Below are 22,886 nucleotides of genomic sequence, written 5' to 3' on the forward strand. Positions count from 1 at the left end.
GAACTCATGACATAAAACTTCAAGAAGCTAAAGTATCCTGTCTTTGGAATGGAGTCTCCAGGAATCTCTTCTGCAAGTGTCGTTAATGTGGCCCTGCAGTCTACACAGCTTCTACAGCCCTGGGATGAATACATGCTCCACTTGCTGTGGGAGCCCACAGCTGCCTTGCCCATGGCATCATTTTACCAGATCTTCAGCTACCAGATCCACAGTGGATCCTCTCCAGGATTTCTCATCACTTCCCCAGGTGACTTTCAGGCAGGTTTCTAGAGCATACTAACCAATTGGTTAACAAAGTCAGCTTGGTGCAAGGAAAATGAATTGATGGGAGAGCAACTGGTCAACTGACTGGACCTGCAAGTTTTGACTCGTTATCTGGTACCAGGAAGATGCTGCTGCAGAAACTACAGAGCATGATGAATTAATTAATATGCATCTTTTTAGAACCATGTGAATGGAAAAATAGAAAATTTCCATGTCTAATAAAAGCATATTCATATTTACTTAGATATAGGAAGATTGAGATTGTATTTTACCTACAATACTCTTTAAGATATTGAATGATTACAAATGTTAACAAGCCATAATGGTTAGGATATCTACTTATAAAGCACAGTTTCAACCTACAGAAGGGAAAGAGAACCGAGAGTCCTCTGTACGCCATAGGTGCTGTGTTTGACTTAGAAATGTTGGACAGAAACTGGAATGCAACATTCTGTTATTTACAGAGTCTGTCAAAACACATTTTACCAGATCTTAAGCCACCAAAGTTGTTTATAGGTGGCTTGCAAGTGTCCACATGGAATTTTATCTCAGTAAGGGAAATTTACAACCACCAAATCCAGCCACTGAAAATGCAGCTGATGAACACATACCAGTCCACTTTAGGACCTTGTGGAAAATGTGCTGAGGTCTCATCCTACCCTAAGAGAGGCTCTACCCAGACTGCAACAGCATCCCCGAAGTATGGGGCAACCCCAAAGTAAGAAAGCAGAATTAGTGGTATTAAACACAAATCCTACAACCTTTGACAATTCTGTCCAAATTGATTCTATGTGAAAGGGAAAACAAACCCTTCTGAATTCACCTTTGCTGAATTTATGGTCTCCCATCAGCTTTGGGCTTTGTCATCATGTACAGTATTTCTTTTTTAGCTGTAAAAGTGGTTGTTAGGCTGGGTGTGATGGCTCATGTCTGTAATCCCAGCACTCTGGGAGGCCGAGACAGGTGGATCTCTTGAGCTCAGGAGTTCAAGACCAGCCTGGCCAACAATGGTGAAACCCCATCTCCACCAAAAAATACAAAAAGTTAGCCAGGTATGGTAATGCACGTCAGTCAGTCATTTATATGAAATGTCCAGAATAGGCAAATTTATGGAAATGGAAAGCAAATTTGTGTTTGCCTGATGCTGTTTGAGGGTGGGATATGGGTTATGGATATGGGTTTCTTTCTGGGGTTATAAAAACATTCTAAACTTGCATGTGGTGACAGTTGTATATACTAAAAAAGAGTGAATCATGCATTTTAAATTAGCAAATTTTATAATATGTGAATTATACCTGAATAAGACTTTTTGGAAAGTACAAGTGTGTCTTGGTTCATGTTGTGAAATCAGAAAGAGAAATACCCAGTTCTGGCTAGCTCTAGTCTTCTGAAAATACTCAGCTCCAACCCACTGGTCATTCTGTCTCACCTAAGTGGGTGGGGGACAACTAAGAAGTACTCGTGAAGTTCACAATCCAGAGGTACAGGCTCTCCAAAAGACTGAGACTTAACCATAAGACTGTAGAATACCCCCCTGCTCTGACTTTACCAATACATTACACGAGTCTGTTTACAGCAGTTCCTTTTACTCAGTACACGATGTCTGGCTATCAAGGTAAAATTACAAGACATACTAAAAGGCAAAAAAACAATTTGAGGAGACAAAGGAAGCATGAGAACCAGACACGGCAGAAATGCCAAAATTATAAGACAGGGAATTTAAAACAACTATGATTGATATGCTAAGGGCTCTATGGGTAAGTAGACAGCCTGCAAGAACAGATGGGAAATGTAAGCAGAGAGATGGAAATCCTAAAGAAGAACCAAAAGGGGCCAGGTGCAGTGGCTCATGCCTGTAATTCCAGCACTTCAGGAGGCTGAGGCAGGTGGATCACAAGGTCAAGAGATGACGACCGTCCTAGCCAACATGGTGAAACCCCGTCTCTACTAAAATACAAAAATTAGCCGGGTGTGGTGGCGCGTGCACTTGTAATCCCAGCTACTTGGGAGGCTGAGGCAGAAGAATTGCTTGAACCCAGGAGGCGGAGGTTGCAGTGAGCCAAAATCGGGCCACTGCACTCCAGCCTGGTGTCTAGAGACAGAGCAAGACTCTGTCTAAAAAAAAAAAAAAAAAAAAAAAAAAAAAAAAAATAGGAAGAACCAAAAGGAAATTCTAGTGATCAAAAATATAGTAACAGAATCAAGAATGCCTTTGAAAGACTTAATAGCAGATTGGACACAGCTAAGGAAAGAATCTCTGAGTTTGAGGATATATCAATAGAAACTTCTAGAACAGAAAAATAAAGAGGAAAAAAGACTGAAAAACAAAAACAAAAACAGAATATCCAAAAACTGTCAGACAAGTACAAAAGGTATAATATGCATGTAATGGGACTACCAGATGGAGAAGAAAGAAAGAAAGAAATAGAAGAAATATTTAAAGTAATGACTGATAATTTCCATACATCGATGTCAGACACCAAACCAAAGAGGATACATGCAAAAGAAAAGAAAAGAAAAGAAAAGAAAAGAAAAGAAAAGAAAAGAAAAAAAGGCAAAGAAAATTTTATGCTTAGGCATATTGTCTTCAAACTACAGAAAACCAAAGAGAGAGAAAAAAATATTGAAAGAAGTCAGAAAAAAAAAAACAAATCTTCCCTACAGAGAAAAAAAGATAAGAACTGCATCTAACTTATCCTTAGAAACCATGGAACCAAGAAGACAGGGGGTGAAATATTTATTTATTTTTATTTTATTTTATTATTTTTTTATATTAGGAATTGAGAAATTTTATTTATTTATTTTTATTGCATTTTAGGTTTTGGGGTACATGTGAAGAACATGCAAGATTGTCGCATAGGTACACACATGGCAGGGGGGTGAAATATTTAAAGTGTTGAGAGAAAAAAACCACTGACTCAGAATTCTGTGCCCTGTGAAATTATCCTTCAAAAGTGAAGGGGAAATGAAAACTTTCTCAGACAAAAACAACCAAGGGAATGTGTTGCCAGTGGACCTGCCTTACAAGAAATGTTAAAATAAGTTCTTTAGAGAAACTTGACATAATTTGGGTCAAAACTTGGACTTACATAAAGAAAGAAAGAACAATCATTGCAGCACTATTCACAAGAACAAAGACATGGAATCAACCCAAATGCCCATCATTGATAGGCTGGATAAAGAAAATGTGGTACATATACACCATGGGACACTATGCAGCCATAAAAAAAGGAATGAGATCATGTCCTTTGCAGAAACATGGATGGAGCTGGAAGCCATCATCCTCAGCAAACTGACACAGGAACAGAAAATCAAACAATGCATGTTCTCACATACAAATGGGAACTGAACAATGAGAACACATAGACACAGGAAGGGGAACAACACACAGTGGGGCCTGTCAGGGCTGGGTGCGGGGAGGGAGAGCATCAGGATAAATAGCTAATGCATGCTGGGCTTAATACCTAGATGACAGGTTAATAGGTACAGCAAACCACCATGGCACACGTTTACCTATGTAACAAACCTATGCATTCTGCACATGTATCCCAGAACTTAAAATAAAAATAAAAATAAAGAACACTGAAGAAAGAATAAATGAAGGTAAAATTAAAACTTTTATATTTTTATTTTTAATTGATCTAACAGCTAACAGTTTGTTCAGGATAATAGCAACAATGATTTAAATTGTGTGTTCTTGTATATATTTCTTATATGCACAAATATTCACATATATGTGTATACATAATGCTTATGTATAAATGAAACAGGTGACAGCAATTATACATGAAAGAGAGGGAGAAATTAGGATTATTTTGCTGTTATAAGGTACTCACACTCTGTGAAGCAGTACAATATTATCTGAAAGTGGCTTGGATTAGTTGTAAATACATATTACACACTCTAGGGCAACCACTAAAAAAAGTAAACAAAGAAATATAACTGATATGTTATTAAAAAGAGAGAGTAAATGGAATCACGTAAAATATGTGGTTAAACTACAGGAAGATAAATAGTGGAAGACAAAAAGAGAAATAAAGTACAGTGGCAACAAATACAAAACTAACAAATACAGTAACGTTAATGATATCAATAATCACTCAGAACATCAGTAATCTAACTGCACCAATGAAAAGAAATCATCAGAGCGGGTCACTATAGACACTTTGAAAGGTAGTTTAGTAGCTTCTTTTAAAACTAAACATGCTCTTACCATACAATCCAATAATCATGTTCTTTGGTATCTATCCAAAGGAATTGAAAACTTATGTCCACACAAAAACCTGTGCATGGATGTTTAATGCAGTTTTATTCACAATTATCAAAACTTAGAAGCCACCAAGACACCATTCAGTAGGTGCATGAATAAATAAACTGTAGTACACCTAGACTATGGAATATTATACAGCACCGAAAAGAAATCAGCTACCAAGCTCTAAAAAGATATGGAGGAACCTTAAATGCATATTTCCAAGTGAAAGCACCTAATCAGAAAAAGACTAAATACCGTATTATTCCAACTATATGACATTTTGAAAAACTATGGTGACAGTAAAAAAAAAAAAAAAAAAAAAAAAAAGCTGTTGCCAGGGGTTGTAGGAGTTGGAGAGAAATGAATAGGTGAAGCATGAGATTTTTAGAGCAGTGAAAATACTCTGTGTGATACTATAATGGTGGACACATGCCATACATTTGTCCAGACCCACAGGATATACAGCACCAAGAGTGAACCCTAAACTATGGACTTTAGGTGATAATGATGTGTCAGTGTAGGTTCATTGACTGTAATAAATATGCCACTTGGGTGGCAGTCATTGATAAGGAGAAGCTCTGCATGCGTGGGGCAGGGAGACATGGGAAATCTCTGTATATTTCTTTCAATTTTTCTGTGACTTAAAAACTTCTCTAAGAATATAAAGTCTTCAAAAAACTTCAGGCCCTATTATGGTAAGATACATAGTCATAAAAGTGGTTAAGATGGTAAATTTTATGCTATGTGTATTTTTAATACAATACAATAAAAATAAAATCTAAAACTTAGAAGAAAAAAAAAACCCTGGAAGCAGAGTCAGAGGTCCCACCTCTGAAAAGACCCATGACAAGTAGATAGTTAATCCAAAAGAGGTGCTGCCCCAGGAGCTGCCCCTGAGTGGGGTGTGCAGGTAGGAGAGACCAGTGAGGTAGGACCCAGAAGCCACCAGGTAGCTGGGACACGAGCAGAGAGGCAGCACTTAGAGGTACACATTTCTAGGCCCATAATTGATCTGACAAGCTGCGCCTGCAGAAAGGAATGGAGCCATGTAGGGGGTGCTCATGTCAGTAGGGGCTGGGAGATGCTCATGCTAAGGCAGAGAAGGAACAAGGCTGGACCGCAGTCAACACAGAGTGGGATGGCTCGGTGGGTCTCACAGGAAACAAAGTGCTGTGACACGAACAAAAATGAGAGTGGCAAGCTTGGAGACCACAGGCGAGATCGGCATGTAAAGTGTTAACTTCTCACGCATCAGAAGTGGTGGCTGGGAGCAAGTCTGCCCTTGCAGAGAGGAGTACTTGATCATTGGCAATATTAAGAATTGTTAGTGCATGGTAACATGTAAAAGCCAACTCACTTTTAGTAGAGTTGATTGTTTAAAAAATTTCTACAGATGATGACTCCTGGAACACCTCCTCTTCTTTTCTATTCCATATCCTCCTTTTGCTGGCTAATTTCTAGTCAAATTTCCAAACTCAGTGCAGGCATGTTCTCCTCCTGGATATGTTGCCTGGGCTTCGCATCCTACCTGCCCCCAGTTCACCTCAACCAAGCCAGGGAATCACCTCTTCTCAGCATATACTGACTTAGGAAGGGAAACTGTCTATTTAATTATGATACCAGGTCTTGATCATCTCTGCATCCTCAGAACCTAACACTGTGCCTGGCACATGGCAGACATTCAATAAAGGTTTGTTGACTGACGGAATGAATGAATACTGATAAAGAACGCACCCAGGCCAGGCGCGGTGGATCATGCCTGTAATCTCAGCACTTTGAGAGACCAAGGCAGGTGGATCACAAAGTCAGGAGATCAAGACCATCCTAGCCAACATGGTGAAACCCCATCTCTACTAAAAATACAAAAAAACAGCCAGGCATGGCAGCGTGTGCCTGTAGTCCCAGCTACTCAGGAGGCTGAAGCAGGAGAATTGCTTGAACCTGGGAGATGGAGGTTGCAGTGAGCCAAGATAGTATCACTGCACTCCAGCCTGAGTGACAGAGCGAGACTCCATCTCAAAACAACAACAACAACAACAACAGAAACAAAAAAAACAAAAACAAAAAAACACAACAAACAAACAGAAAAACAAAAAACCCACCCAAATGATACCTTCAACCCCAAGGTAGCCTAGGATTAGCAGAAAACATCTTAGGTGAAAGCCTTTTCCAGCAGCCACCCCCTGTCCTGTTACCACACATTTTGGATTGAATGTAGCATAGGACAGTTTGAGTAGTTAAAAGTTGATTAGAAGCCATTACATTAAGGGCATAAAGTCTTGAAAAGCAATGCCTGCTGCCAGAATGTTTGGAGGAAAACAGCAGTGTGCTTTTCTTTTGAAAGATTTTTTAAGAATACCACATCATTATATACAATGAGTCAGTTAAATAAATTGTTTAGCTGACCTTTTCATTCTGGTTACAAACGAAGGGTGTTATATACCAAGTAGCTAGGGAATAGCCTCTAAGGAGGTTGGTAGACTTTTGTTTTAAAAACCCAAGACCGATGTTTGCATTATTAGGCATATTATTTTCACCAGTTTTATAAATCATTATTTTCAACTCATAACCCTGGCTTATGATCCAAACAAAAAGTGATTTGTGGAGTGGGAAAAAGAAGAAAATAAAAGCGAATTAATGAACTATAGAGTTAGTTATTTCCTGCCACTTCAATGTTGGTAAAAACTGCTCTATTTACTCACTCAAAGGAAATATCCGTTCTCAAAATTCAGACAGTGAGTGGGCCCTGCAGAGAAGCATTCACCTTTTTGAACTCTTGGGGTCCTTGTACAGACCATTTAATAGAGGAGGAGTGAGCGAACACAGGGAGGGTTGCTGAATGGGAGAGAGGAAGTACTGGGGTGGAGTTCTTGCAGAATTTGTTTGGGGAAAATAAATAGAGAATGGAAGAGCATGGGGCCACGAATGTGAAAGTCACCAAAAATGCAGAAGTCAGATCACCCCCATTGTCAGCAACGATGTGAGAGAAACAGAAATCCTCACACATCACAGGTGGGTGTGTAAAGGCTGGCAACCATTTTAGAAAACAGACTGTCATTACGTAGTAACCCAACCTGTGCCGTGACCTGCAATTCCCAGGTAGGTATATATCCCAGAGAAGTTCTAGAACATGTGCCCAGGAGCCATGTACTTTACAAGGATGTACCCCAGAGGCATTCAGCATAGCAAAAACAAAACAAAATAAAATAGTGGAAACTATCCACAGGTCCATCAGTAGTAGAGTGGATAAAAAATTGTGGTGAATTCATACAGTGGACACAATAGAGCAGCGAGCTACGATTCTGTCCTCTGACGTGGCTGAACCACAAAAACGTAAGGTTGAATGATAAACGCAGGTTACAAAAGAACTTACACAGCAGGATTCCATTTGCATAAAGATCAAAAACTGGCAAAGCTAAGCAATGTATAATTTAGGGGTACATATGCACAATTCAAAACTATTCAAGTAAACTCAGGGAATGGTTATTACACGGTTATCAACCCATCAGCACTTCACAGACAGCAATCAATCAAGCTGGAGCCAGGTCTTGCAGAAGTCCCCCTCCACTCCCAAACTTCTAGGTACTAACTCCTTAGCTGCTGAATCATTGGGAGGAGGCAGGTGGGGGCAGGGAAGGGTCCAGGTAGGTGGGGTGGAGGGATGGAGGACTCAGGACAGTATGTATTTTCCAACCTGTACAGAAGTATTTAAATACTTTGACAACTGGCATGGCCATTATAAACCCGGCCCACTGTATTTATGAGTTTCATATCCATGGATTCAACCAACCACAGATCAAAAATATTTGAAAAAGCAATGGATGGCTATGTCTGCCCTGAACGTGTATAGACGTTTTTCGTTGTCATTATTTCTTAAACTATACAGTATGACGACTATTTACATAGTGTTTACATTATATCAGCATTACAAGAGATGATTTGAAGTATACAGGAGAATGTGCATAGGTTATATGCAAATACTATGCTATTTTATTTTTTCTATTTTTAGAGACAGGGTCTCACTTTGTCACCCAGGCTGGAGTGTAGTGGTGTGATCACAGCCCATTGCAGCCTCAAACTCCTGGACCCTAGCGATCCTCCTGCCTCAACATCCCGAGTAGCTGGGGTTACAGGCACACACTACCATACCTGGCTAACTTTTTAATTTTTATTTTGTAGAGATGGGATCTCTTTTTATTGTTCGGGCTGGTCTCATAGTCCTGAGCTCAAGTGATCCTCCTGCCTCAGCCTCCTACATTGCTTGGATAACAGGTGTGAGCCACCAAGCCCAGCCTATGCCATTTGATAGAAGGGACTTGAGTATCCATGGACTTTGCAGGGGGTCCTGGAACCAATCAATCCTCTATGGATATCAAAGGGCAACTATATATCAATGTCTAACAGCTCAATATCCATCTAGGGACAGACAGCACCATGCCTGGTAGCAGACATTCAGTATTTACTGAAAGAACAAGATGCTCCTTTAATTACATTGGAATCATTCACCATTTTCCCAAAAAGAAGGAGAGAATCTGAGCCTTAGCTTCTGTGGTGAAATTCTGTTGTCTTTGCCTTTATCTCAAAACAGATTGGTTAGTGGATGGGTATATAATCCAGATTGGTCTGATAAGCCTCAGTCCTGGGATTTTGCTTGAACGCCCCCAACCCCTCCACCCTCTCCAATCACCCCATCCCCAGGCTAGTGTATGGAGCTTCTGGAGGCTGTCTTGCCCCCATGAAGGGGACCTGTTGAGAATAGTGGAACTGACATATGGGAAGAGTCAGGCTCCTGCAACCTGGTTTAAATCCCTAGACCCAGAGGCACCTGAAGATCTACCTGGTTGGCACCTTTCAGTTAATTGAACCAATAAATTTCCTTTCTTGCTTATGATATTTTGACTCACGTTTGGTTTTTGTTTTGGATTTTTTTTTTTGGCCTTTTACAATGACAAATCCAGTCTATTTCAGGTGGAAGGATGCATTTCCTTTAGGAAAAACACAAGTCTAAGTTTTTATATGAGTATCTCTTAATTTTTTATATTCTATATATTTTGGTAGCTCACCTTTCACCAAGTAGAACATTTGACAGATTTATAAATGAAGGAAAGTCCAGTGAGTTCATGACTGGATAAGCATGAATAGGAATGAGCAAAGTGTCATCTCCCTGAAATTAACCAGAAAAAGTCAAGTTTAACATTCTGAAGACCACAACTTTTAGACAAACCTGTAGATGCTTTATTTCTTCTCGTGTACTATCACTAAGAAATATGTCCTTAAGAAACTTCAGTGCTTAACTACATGAGAAATATTGAGTTTTCTTAGCCATAAACAAAGTATAGAAAATTTTAAGTACTCTTTATTGAAATGAGGTTCACTATTATCCAAAGAAGCCGAAGATAATGATGCCTCCGAGAGATATGAAGACAGTAATCTATCTGCTTCTATTTCAGAAAATTATACAGAAACACAATCTTTAGTGGCCCAAGAAAAAGAGAAACCTGCACAGAATCATCCGATCTGGATAGCACAGAATGGAAGGCAACGCATTGGCAAGAGAGCACAGAAAGCGTCTTCTTGTCTCATATGACGTTAACCTTCAGAAGGACCTCTAACCTCTCCAGGCATAGTTTCTCTCTTTGCAAAATGGAGATAATCACATCTTTCCTTAAAGGCATTTTTAAGACTTAAAGCAGATGATGGCAGTAAAAAGTCAAAAGGATTGCACAAAAGTGAAGTATTATTATTAGCATTATTGGGGAGTAGCAGGAAATGCACCCTGGCAATTTATACAATGCCTGTTCAAGGGATTTTTCTTGTTCAGTGCAGAACATTCCTTCTGGAAGCAAGATTCTGATTTTGTTTTTATTTTAATGGAAACTCCAAAAAATAATAATGGTCTACCCCGCTCCTAAGGAAATGCGCTTCTGGATCTAAAATACGATTGTGGGGATGTTGGGCGTGAGGTTCTTTCCCTCCCTCTGTGGAAATGCAGCTCTACGATGATGTGAGTCAGAGGCAATATGCAATTTATAAGTTAACTTTGCAAATTTTTATGACTTTTTTGGAAAGAAAAAGTGAAATGCTTTCAAGGTAAGTCATCTTATTGTACAGATTGTAAGAAATAAAAGCATTGCTTGAACAGAAAAAAAGTAGAAACTCATTTGTTACTCATGTATACTTTCTGTTTTGGCTTTGAAATATCAAGAATTTAGTTAACCTAAGGGCTTCTCAAGCTGAAGACTGGGTCTGGACTACGCAGCAAAGCAAGGAGCAGAGAGGACAGCTTTAAGAGAAGGAATGACAGCTGCTCTGGCTGGAGGCCAAAGGATGAATTAGGTGACCTAGGAAGGAGGTCTCAGAAGAACTTAAACAGTTCCCACCTCCCAGAACCACCCCCATCCCCTGCACCAGGGCTGCCTCTGCAGGCAGTCCCAGGCATAGGCCAGTAGCTGGTGTTTATAATCACAATTCGGATGGTTGTTAATTTTTCAACCTACACTTAAGGGAGTATGTTAAAGTTATTTGAAAAGGGCTTCACCAACTGCCAGCACCACATGATAGATGAGGCTTTAGGCACAGGGCAGTGGGAAGCCTGCAGCAGACCGCGTCTCCTGACTCTGTCCAGGTCCTCTGCAGTCTAACGCTTTCCCAGCTGGGGCCATGTTACTGGGCAACAAGCCTTGCATGCCAGTCACACTGGTGACCTGGAGAACACCCGGCATTGGGCCAAGAAAGCTCTCTGTGGTTATTCCATCTCTCTTTCTTCCACCCTGGAGAATATAAATTTTAAACCACCATCAAAATAAAAAGCAATTGTAAGAGACCTACCTTACAGTGAATGCGGATGCAGTCATAGTAGTATCGCCACTCATCTGGAGAAAATGTAACGGTGACCGTGAGGGACAAGCCAGGGACCAGGCGGTGTTCCTGGAAGACAGGTGGGCTCTTGTTGGGACAAACCCTGAACTGCACAGAGAGCAGCAGCAGGGGTGACAACACACCACACACCCATCCCACACAGGCCTGAGACATAGACAACCACAAGCCAGCAAAACACTGTGGGAGGACAGGGAACCAGTGATGCTTACCTTTCTTACATAATCGATCTCAAAGTATTTGGTTTGCGGGGGTAAAACATGAACACTTGTGTCTTCATTGGAAATATTGATCAGGTGCTGGGAGAGAAAAAGAAGTATTTAGAGGAAATACATGACTTTAGTTATTTGCATATTCATCTCATTTATGTAGACTTCATCTATTTCTAAAAGGATTTGAGGAGATATCCTGTATTTTTTAACTTTTTAAAAGATGTGAACTACATCATATACCGTTTAAAGAATAAACACAGCATACACCATTTCAATAATTATAATTAGAAATAAGCTCACTGGCTTAGGTCAGTTTCCAGCAAATGACATTATGGCAGAAGACCAGAACAGAGATCTGTCCTCAAAGCTACTGGGTTGGCTCTGTTTTCCAGCATTCCTGAGTGGTCCCAAGGAAGACAGGAACCTAAACTCCCAAGACTGGAGATCCAGTTAACACCTATGGACAAACAAAGAGAACTGACCCTTCCTCCAACCTGAGTGTGTCAGAGCAAATCCAAATCTATCCACTACCCATTTGAACACGAACGGGGCAGGCTAGAATTCATGACATGATATCTATGTTGTCAAGTGAGTAAAAAATTAGCAATAAGAAGGCTGGGCACAGTGGCTCACACCTGTAACCCCAGCACTTTGGGAGGCTGAGGCAGGCAGATCACCTGAGGTCAGGAGTTTGAGACCAGCCTGGTCAACATGGTGAAATCCTGTCTCCACTAATAATATAAAAATTAGCCAGAGGTGATAGCAGGTGCCTGTAATCCCAGTTACTCGGGAGGCTGGGGCAGGAGAATCACTTGAAACTGGGAGGTGGAGGTTGCAGTGAGCCAAGACAGTACCATTGCATTCCAGCCTAGGCAGCAAGAGCGAAACTCTGCCACAAAAAAAGTACTAAGAAAATACTAGATTATTTTCTTAAAGAATAAAACAACATAGATCCAATTTGTGTCAGTAAAAGATACATTATTTGACTATAGTTTCCCACATCCACCTTTAAAAGATTCTTGATCTGGAATTGTTCATTTGCATCAACAGAGAAATAAGAAACAACAAACTCAAACAAAAATGTAAATTTAGTTAATAGGAGTTCAGGAATAGGAAGAAAATGTTCAGCTTCTGCTTGAGATCTGAAGTGAACTGGAGAATGGTGGAGACTGCAGACCTGAAGAGCTGGGTACAGTGGCTTACGCCTGTAACCCCAGCTACTCAGGAGGCAGAAGTGGGAGGATCACTTGAGCCCAGGAGTTTGAGGCTGCAGTGAGCTGTGATCCACGTGGCAGATGGCAGAGGAGGCAGTCAGCAGACCATAGTGATGGTGCGGGCAGGGATATTTCAACCAAATAATGCCTAAGACAATTCCAGGGGGACATCGTGCCAATGAACTTTTTCAACGAACTTAAAACAACAACGAAACATGACAAATTATAGCAAAAAATGAACAGTTCAGTGTCTACACTTTAGAAAACGAAGTCAACATCCAAAAGACTGACTTCCAAAATAGGAAGATTGTATTAATTTTGTAGTTCTCAATTTTTGGTTGCAAGTACTCATTGCTTCTCAGAATCATCCATGCTCTGTGTCCTGTCAAAGATTTGTCTGAGCCAGGAGGACTGCAGAGGCCATTTTGTGCAATCTTCTTATTTCATGAAGACACAGTGGGTGGCCTGGTACTGTCCATGCTACAGGGTGAGTGGAAGACCAGGGCCTAGAACCCGGTCTCTGGCTCCGGGCTAGGGTTCTTTCTACTACATCCTACTGTCTCACAGTTCAGTGCATCTCAGTGCCCAGCCTGCATTCCCTATCTTGCTTTTTATACTTTATCAGCAGATCAGTTTTATTTTTAGATCGTTATAAATAATATCCTTTCAGGGATAAAATGGCTGTCCTGCCTTTCCATTTATAACTAAAACTGGAAAAAATCATCATCATCCAAAGAAAAAACAAACCTTGGGAAAATGAATAACGTGCTTAGAAAGTGGATGTTAAGTTAATATGAAAAGTTTATATGAAAACATAACAAAACACAGGTAACCCAGCATTACTCTCAGGCAACATAAAAATCGCCTAAAATCCTACCCTGTGTTTCAATTTTGGATCGGTAGACCTCCTAGTCCCTCCAGGATCTCTGTTCCCCTGGGAGCTGACCTTCTGCTGGCCCTGGCGGAGGGGGGGTCCCCGTTTCCTCAGTGCTGCCCCCACAGGGCACCATATTTACTCCAATGTGAAATTCAGCCCCTTCTAAAGTTTTTCAGAACTGCTTCTGGCTCCACAAAAACCCCACAAAACCCATCAACCACACATCGGGTAATCATAAGTTTAACAGCCGTTACTCAGGATTTGTAGGAATTTCCCCAAGAGGGTTCACAGCTCTCTTCGCTCCCAGTCCCATGCTGCTTCAAGCTCCCTTCTGTGTCTCCTCACAAGAGTCTATTCTTCCCCTTGTAGAGGGGACGGCAGAACCTGCCTTCTAGTGAAGGCTTGGCTTGGAGTGGATGGGGGCTAACCTTCAAACACAACACTTCTGCCTGCAAGTTCAGTGCCACAGCTTCTCAGAGAAGGTTCATACGTGAGGGATCTGGGGACAAAATTCAAGCAGCCTCGTAAGTTCTTTTAAAGTGTTTTATTTTTAAATGCATCTTGGTCATGCATTTGCTCTAAAACTTTGCTCTATATTGCATTTCTCTAAAATGTAAGCATAAAATTGATGCTCTAGAAAAACGTACTATGTTTACACCATGGCTTCAATTCCCCCATCCCCACACACTGAGGAGAAGCCATTGGGAATCATGGCCATGATTCTGAGATGCAAGATCTCGCGGGTCTCTAAGGCTGTAATACAATAGGTCTCTAATGTAAACTAATGGAAAAACAAATATTATTATTTGAGAAGGCCAGAAGAAACTGTTCATTTATTTAAGATAAGACTTTTTAGGCTAACAATTTTGTTTTGGGCTGGCAACTGCAACATTGGTTGTCTTGAAGGAAAATGGATGTGGTTTTACTTTGTTTTTTTTTTTTTTTTTTTTTGAGACAGTCTCAGTCGGTTGCCAGGCTGGAGTGCAGTGGCACAATCTTGGTCTTACTCCAAACTCTGCCTCCTGGGTTCAAGTGATTCTCCTGCCTCAGCCTCCTGAGTAGCTGGGACTACAGGTGTGTGCCACCATGCCCAGCTATTTTTTTTTTTGTATTTTAGTAGAGATGGGGTTTCACTATGTTGGCCAGAATGGTCTCGATCTCCTGACCTCATGAGCTGCCTGCCTTGGCCTCCCAAAGTGATGGGATTACATGTGTGAGTCACTGTGCCCAGCAGATGGAGTATTAATAATTATTTCCCAGACCAAATCACTCCACAAAGGTAAAAACAAATTTAAGGGGACTTGGTTTTGGGAAAACCAAAGACCCTTATTTCAAATTTTAAGGTAAACTGAAAAACTGATTTCAATATGAATGCAAGCAAAATGTTTCAGATCCTTAATCCGATCTGGATTGATCTCAAATGTTAATGAACAATTTATTGTGGTTTTAAACATACAGTCCGTCATTTCATTCTTGGACAATTTGCAGCTTCCTGTAGCAAAACCAAGATAAAAGCAGGTGTTGGATTCTCCCCCTTGTTTGGCAAGAATTTCAAGGTAATTGCCTTAGGCTTCCGTTTCACTTTGCTGGTAGAAACTGGGGACTGGCCCTCGTAAGATTTCCCAGAATGTTACTGAGATGAAATCACTTTTATCTATTTCTGCTTGATTTAATGTCTGATAGAAGCAGCATGATCACCCAGACTTAACATTGTATTTACTTGGAATTGGTGAGCCTCTGCCATTATTCTAGGAAACTCACAACTCTTATAATAAAGTGAATTCCACATCCTTCACTCACAAGTGCTTGTTGGGTGCCTTCTGCATGTCAGACACTGCACCAGGTGCTGGGGAAGCAGCAACATGAAAGACAGGCATGCCTCCGTTCTGCAGCAGAGTGAAGTTGAGCTCAGGCTTCATATCTTTTTTAATAACTAAACCATACTCCCTTGCTCCCCACGCATTCTCAACAGAGGTGAAATCACACAAGGAAAGGAAGTGAAAATTGATTCTTGGGAGGACAAAGCAATCTTAGACATTGCGATGGCCGCAACCTGCCAAAGCTCAATCCTACCTGACAAAACATTATTCCTTAGTTTTTAGTTTCTCTCACTGATGTCTACCTAGAGGATGCTAATGAAAGAAAGGGTTGAGAACAACATCCATCCTCTAAAATTCCACTCAGTTGATCTTCCTCAAGTGCATCATAACCCTTCTCAAAAATGCTTCCTTAACTTCCTGCTGCTTTCTGAATCACATGCACACTCCTTACATTTATGTTGCTTTCCCAACCCGCATGTCCCACCCTCTCCATTACCCACTCCAGAGCCCTGCCATCCAGGCAAACCAGCCTCCAAATACGCCGTGGCTCAACTCCAGCCCCTGCATGTCTTCCTCTGGGCCCCGAATGCCTTCTCCCCACCTCCTACTTGGTTTTGGGCTATCCCCAATGGCCTCTCCTCCATACGCCTTTTTAACACCCTCCCATGGAGGCGAGAGGGTGCCTTTTCTCCACAGAACATTTTCTTCTGACTTCCTCATGCCACCTTGCTTGCCTAGTCTCATGTTCAAGTTGTTTGGTGGTTTTGAAACCCTTTCTGCTACTTGGAAAACTCCTTGATTTTGTTCACTTTAGCATTTCCCATAATGCTTCAACACTTTTGTCTGGCATATAATGGGGACTCTCACCAACTGTGGGTGGAATTAAACAGAAGAAAACCCTTAACTCTATTAGAAACAAGGTAACATCAACCAGATATTGCAACTTCATTAGAGAAAACAAAATGATATTCTGATAAATGATAAATGATAAAAAGAGAGGAATTAAAGAAATAAGTAGTAAAGTATGCAATAATATGATTAAAATTATGAGAAGGCTAAAATAATTTTAAGTTTAGTAACATTATTGGAATCACTAACATTATGCTAAGCAAAAAAAATAAAAGAGGCCAGTTTCAAAAAGCTATGTTGTGACCCAAAAGTGTTATATTGTTAATTTTTTTTGGAATAGCAACTTTTAAACTTAACAGTTAATTATTAACTTTAATAGTTGCCACCCTGTAAGAAAAAAACCTCAATATTTCTTGAAACTACGGGACTCTTAGCAAGCTAATTATGACTACATAATTTTGAGGAGAGTCTATTTTAAGGAGGGTGAGCCCTCCTTTTCTGAACCCACACAGATGGAAAATATCCTAAGGCTAGTAGTAAAAGTTATAAAACATTTATTATAAAAAAGAACTGTGACTTAATATTCTTAAGGTTGCAGTATTCCTCAAACTAATCTATAGATTTAATGCAATTCCCATCAAAATCCCAAAAATATTTTTGCAGAAATTGAAAACTGATGCTAAAATTAATTTGGAATTGCAAGGAACCCAGAATAGCCAACATGGTCTTGAAAAAGAACAAAACTGGAGAACTCCCACTTCCTGATTTCAAAACCTACCACAAGCTGCAGTAATCAAGTGTGGTACTTCCTTAAGTGTAGGCATATAGATCAATGGAGTAGAACTGAGGGTTCAGAAATAAACCCTTGCCGGGCGCGGTGGCTCAACCCTGTAATCCCAGCACTTTGGGAGGCCGAGGCGGGTGGATCACGAGGTCAAGAGATCGAGGCCATCCTGGTCAACATAGTGAAACCCCGTCTCTACTAAAAATACAAAAAATTAGCTGGGCATGGTGACTCATGTCTGTAGTCCCAGCTACTCAGGAGGCTGAGGCAGGAGAATTGCCTGAACCCAGGAGGTGGAGGTTGCGGTGAGCCGAGATCGCGCCATTGCACTCCAGCCTGGGTAACAAGAGCGAAACTCCGTCTCAAAAAAAAAAAAAAAAAGAAATAAATCATTTAAAATAAATCGATTTTCAGCAACAGTGTCAAGACTATTCAATGGGGAAAGAATAGTCATTTCAATAAGTAACAGTAGAACATGCAAAAGATTGAAATTGAACCCCTACCTCACACAATACATAAAAATTAACTCAAAATAAACTATAGGCCTAAATATAAAAGCTAAAGCTATAAAACTCTTAGAAGAAAATACAGGAGTAAGGCTTTATGACTTTGTTGTTAGTTATTTCTTTAATATCCTAAATTTGTGGTAATTTGTTATGGTAGCTACAGAAAGCTAATAAACCGTACAACCCAGCGATGCTCCTCCTATGTATATCTCTAAGAGAACTGAAAATACATCCACAAAAGCAAGCCAAATGTGATCTATCCACATGATGGAATGCTGTTCAGCCATAAAAGCGGATGAGGTACTGCTACATGCTATAGGTTGGATGAGCCTGGAAAACACTATGCTAAGTGAACTAAGTCAGTCACAAGAGATCATGTATTGTATGACTGCATTCATATGAAATGTCCAGGAAGAGGCAAACGTATAGAGACAGAAACTGGATGAGTGATTGCCCCGGGTGGGAGTGGGATGGGAATGGGGGATGAGAAATGACTGAAAGTGGATGTGGGCTTTCTTTTCACAACAATACAATGTTCTCAACTTAGATTGTGGCAATGGTTGCACAACTCTGAGAATATACTAAAAATTATTGAATTGTATATATACTGTAAATGGGTAAATTTATAGTAATAAATGATAATAAAACAGTAAGAAAAGAAAGAAAGCATAAGGAGCAAGTAATAAAATTTTATTTTAGCTTCTGACATGTATTTCATTTATAAAGAGTGAGCAATAATGAGTCATAATTATTTTAGATCTATCCTACTGCAACACAGACAGCAAACTTCATAACCAGGAACAGTAGATTTCAAAATGAATCATTAACTTTGGTCTTTGATGCTGTGTTGTAAAAAGTGTGACCTTGGAGGTTGATGGGTGAAGTTACTAATAACAGTTTCAAATCCTAACCCTTTTCCTAAGAGGAAATACTTGGCACCTAACAGCTTCCTCCCCTGATCTATTCTCACTACTTATTTCATTGTGTAAGGATTCATGGAAACCGTGTTCTCCTCTGTTCTTTGGGGTCTGCCTGACAGAAATTTCCTTCCCAATAGCTTTACTGTTTGTCAGTTTCCTCCAGGGTTTTGCTTTACTCTAAACAATCGAACGTGATACTTAGAACTTTCTTAAAATGATCTACCTTAAGATACGGCTTTTAAGAATGCTCTACTCTAAAAGTAGAGTCTTGTGGTGGCTGAGGACAGGGCCAGCAGGGGGGCATCACACACAAGGGCAGAGTCTCAGAGGGTGCATGTAAAGAGAGCCCACCTTCACCCCTCCCCAACAACACATGGGGCCAGGGTGGCCCGGATCTAGGGCCCAGCTGGAGTAGTTCTGAGAAGTCCTGCCAGACATGACTAGGGGATCATGGTGAAGTCACCGAGGTGGTTCAGGTCCATTTATGCACAGGATGCTTAGGTGGGACCATGTAATATGGCAGAGCCCACCCCAGTCAACATCTAGATCAATGAAGGGGACCCAGGAAGGGCTGGGCCTCAGTGTGGCTCTGTGCTAAACCGCAGTTGCTATAGGTTTTGGCTACTTTGCAGTCCAGCCTTTCAGCTGTCTTTTCAGGAGTCTGTTCATTGGGGCTGACCCCTACTGCCCTGGACTTAGACAAATCCTCTCTGGCCAGAGTGACTGATTAGGCATGAGCATCTGACCCAAGCAGGTAAAAGAAAGCCCTGGCTGGAGCTACATAGGAAAGGGACACCCCTCTTCCTGGTGCTACAGGACTGGAGCAAGAGTCATCTGAAGAAAGGCAGCCCAAGAGCCAAATTCTGCCTGACACTTAGCAGCTCTGTGTCCTTGAATAAATTATTTAACCTTTTGGAATATCTGTTTCCTTATCTGTCTGTCTGTCTATCTATCTATCTATCTATCTATCTATCTATCTATCTATCTATCTATCTATAATGAGAGCAATAATGCAGCCTCCACAGAGCTAGCATAGGATGAAATTAAATCATGTAAATCACAAAGCACAGAACCTGGTCCCTAAGACTCACTCAGCAATGACACCTATTTGGAAAGAGTATAGGGGGAGCCTTTAGCAGAAGGTAAAATAACTTGTCCAAGACACTGATGCAACCTTAAAGTTTCTCATCATAGAACTACCTTTCTGGCCCAATTTATACTTGCACTATGGCTGATTATGCTGTTACTTAGATAAGTGAATAATATAAATGCAGAACATTTGTGTCATTTCATTATGATGATTAATTATCCCATTTAAAAAGTACCTACCAGAATCTGTTGGTGTTGTTTTTCTACTTGATAGCCTCCAAAATGTATTATGCCAGGTTTTGCCTGTATGACCTTATTTTTTACAAGTTTCGCATAAACTTCTATAAAAACAATGTAGATAAGCACATCATGAGATATCAAAGAAAATATTAAATTACAGTTGATCCTTATTAACATAGCTTTCTTTGATTTAGGGCATTTGAAGCATATGAAAGTTACAGATATTGAATCTAGCTGTCAACAAGATTAATTATCTGTTCTAAATAAACTGAACTCCTTCTCTATTTTTAAACATTATTTAGGAGATACTCTCATTACAATACAAATTCAGGTAGACTGTCTGTTACCTACTAAAATAATTTGCTCTTCACACGTTTTGTACATGTCTTTGTCATAAAATGTCAGCTCATAAAAAGCATATGACCTGTCTTTGCTCTGCCTAGCACTGGATGACCTATTACATAATGAATACGCAACTCAAAGTATCCAAACACCACACACTTAATTTGGTTACTGTGTATCTAACTTTTATTATTTCATTTCCTCTGATTAGAATTATAATGTGATGTAGAGTAATATTAAAACTTAAAGCTCTGAATAGTTATTACTCTCAACAGTAAGTCTCAGCTGCTTTTGGTGTAATGTTAATGTCCCTTTTAAACAGCTGAGCTTACAAAAGTGTTCAGGTCTACAAAAATTTTCCCAGCTCTTATTGAGGCAGGAGCAGACATGTGGAGGAGATACTGAGAACCCACTATATGGAAGTGCTTTGTGCTAGGAAGTGCTATGCATACATTTGTTTATAATCCTCACTCCAGTCCTATGAGGTAGGTATTATTTTTACTTTACAGATGAAGGAGGTATGACTTAACAAGGTTAAGCAACTTACCCACAGCTGGTAATCAAAAATCAAAGCCAGGCATGGTGGCTTACACCTGTAATCCCAGCATTTTGGGAGGCTGAGATAGGAGGATCACTTGAGCAGAGGAGTTGGAGACCAGCTTAGGCAACAGAGTGAGCTCACATCTCTATAAAAAATTTTAAAATTAGCTGGGTGTGGTGGTGTGCACTTGTGGTCCCAGCTACATGGGAGGCTGAGCTGCAAGGATCACCTGAGCCCAGGAGATGGAGGCTGTAGTGAGCTGTGATTGTACTACTGTTCTCCAGCCTGGACAACAGAACAATACTCTGTCTCAAGAAAACAAAAAAAAACAAAACAAAAAACAACAAAAACCAAAAATCAAGCCCAGGTCTGTCTGATTCCAACCAGTAATCTGCCTTCCTTATGAATGTACTGTCCACCTTCTTACAAATAACCTTTTGACTCTGACTACATCAAATCTTGTGAGGCACAGACCCCTCACCCCATCCCTTTGATCATTATGATTCTAGGATACATCTGAAGTGGTTGGGAAACATTTGGTGTTTTTTTCTTCTCGCCAGGTGAGCTGTCACTGACATTAACTTGCACCAAACTGAACAGCTAGAATGGGTTAAGGTTGGTGTGGCAGGGGCATTGATAATCTCTACAGGTTATTATTTGGTCATCTTTAAGCACCGAAATTACCATATTCTGTAATTTTTAAATTATTTATTCATTTGAGAGGGAGGGTCTCGCTCTATAGCCCAGGCTGGAGTAGCATAATATTGGCTCACTGCAACCTCAGCCTCCTGGGTTCAAGTGATTCTCCTGCCTCAGCCTCCCAAGTAGCTGAGATTACAGGTGCCTGCTACCACATCTGGCTAATTTTAGTATTTTTGTAGAGTTGGGGTTTCACCATGTTGGCTAGGCTGGTCTCAAACTCCTGATCTCAAATGATCCAACTGCTTTGGCCTCCCAAAATGCTGGGATTACAGGCATGAGCCACTGCACGCAGCCTATTCTGTAATTTTTTTAAAAAATGTTTAAAGATTTTATTTTAGAGCCATGAAGTAGATATAAAACTGGCATTTTTCTGCTAATGCTCAGAAATGGTCAAGTATACCAATTTTCACTTGACACGTTCTACAGTGACAAAAGAACCATATCCAAATACAATATTATGTTCTCACATTTGAGATGTGCTTTGAAAGATGAGTGGAAGGCAACCAAGCATGTTGGTCAAGAGCTGGACCCAGGGCTCTGGTGGCTGAACACCAGCTCACCACCTACTAGGTGTACCATGTTGGGGAAATCATGTGGTCTCTTTGAGTTTCGCCTTCTTCAAGAGTAAAATGTAAATAAATAAAGAGCTGGGAAAATTCCTGTAGACCTGGACACTTTTGTGAGCTCAGCCATTTGAAAGGGACATTGACATCATACCAAAAGCAGTTTGAGACTTACCGTTCAGAGTGATAAATCTTCAGAGCTTTAAGTTTTAATATTACTCTATATCACATTGTTTTTCTAATTAGAGGAAATCAAATAGTAAAAGTTAAATAAACAGTAGGAGTATTCTGTAATACCTCATGACATACTGTTGTGTGGATTGAATGGGAAAAATGTCGGCAAAATAGTTATCCTTTTCCATAATAGCTATAGGATTTCCCAGGCTTTCTAGGCCACACGATACGTGCATGAAAAGGCAGAAAGGTCTAAAATGTGTGTGGTCCAAAGGATAGGAAGGAACCTCACGTAGCCAGATCTAGAAATGAGTGGGGCATGGCAATGGGGATGGTGCTGGGTGGGCAGATTCAGATCAGACAGTGAAGGGTGTCAAGCAAAGGAATTGTGACTTTATTCTGCATGCAAAGGGGACTGTTGGGAGTTTGAGCAGATTAGGGATAAGAGCCAGCCAGGATTTTGGAAAGCAAACTGACAGGAGGAGACTGTGGCTGGGGAGGAGTCCCAGTGGCCTGCTGAACAGGAGAAACAAGACAGGGGGAGCAGACGGGAAAGACATTAGAGGAAGTAGAAGCAACAGAACTTGATGAATTTACATAACCACAAAAATCTACCAGTTAGGCAGATGGATCTAAGCAGAACTACTGTTCTTAGTAGTAA

General features: G+C 40.5%; 1 protein-coding gene across 7 annotated transcripts in view; it reads right to left on the minus strand.

Moving 5' to 3' along the window:
- Positions 1-22,886, minus strand: part of CFAP221 (cilia and flagella associated protein 221) — a 110,152-nt gene that overhangs the window by 85,167 nt on the left and 2,099 nt on the right. For 6 of the 7 annotated variants that reach the window (XM_074399856.1, XM_074399860.1, XM_074399855.1 and 3 more), the window contains exons 3-6: positions 19,904-20,004; positions 11,605-11,691; positions 11,345-11,443; positions 9,580-9,680 (exon numbers count right to left, since the gene is read on the minus strand). In XM_074399856.1, the coding sequence (XP_074255957.1) occupies positions 9,580-9,680; positions 11,345-11,443; positions 11,605-11,691; positions 19,904-20,004 (388 nt within the window). The remainder of the gene's footprint in view (positions 1-9,579; positions 9,681-11,344; positions 11,444-11,604; positions 11,692-19,903; positions 20,005-22,886) is intronic. The other variant, XM_074399861.1, reaches the window with a different exon arrangement.

The sequence above is a fragment of the Saimiri boliviensis genome, chromosome 5, assembly GCF_048565385.1.
Source record: "Saimiri boliviensis isolate mSaiBol1 chromosome 5, mSaiBol1.pri, whole genome shotgun sequence".
In the NCBI taxonomy this organism is placed as follows: domain Eukaryota; kingdom Metazoa; phylum Chordata; class Mammalia; order Primates; family Cebidae; genus Saimiri; species Saimiri boliviensis.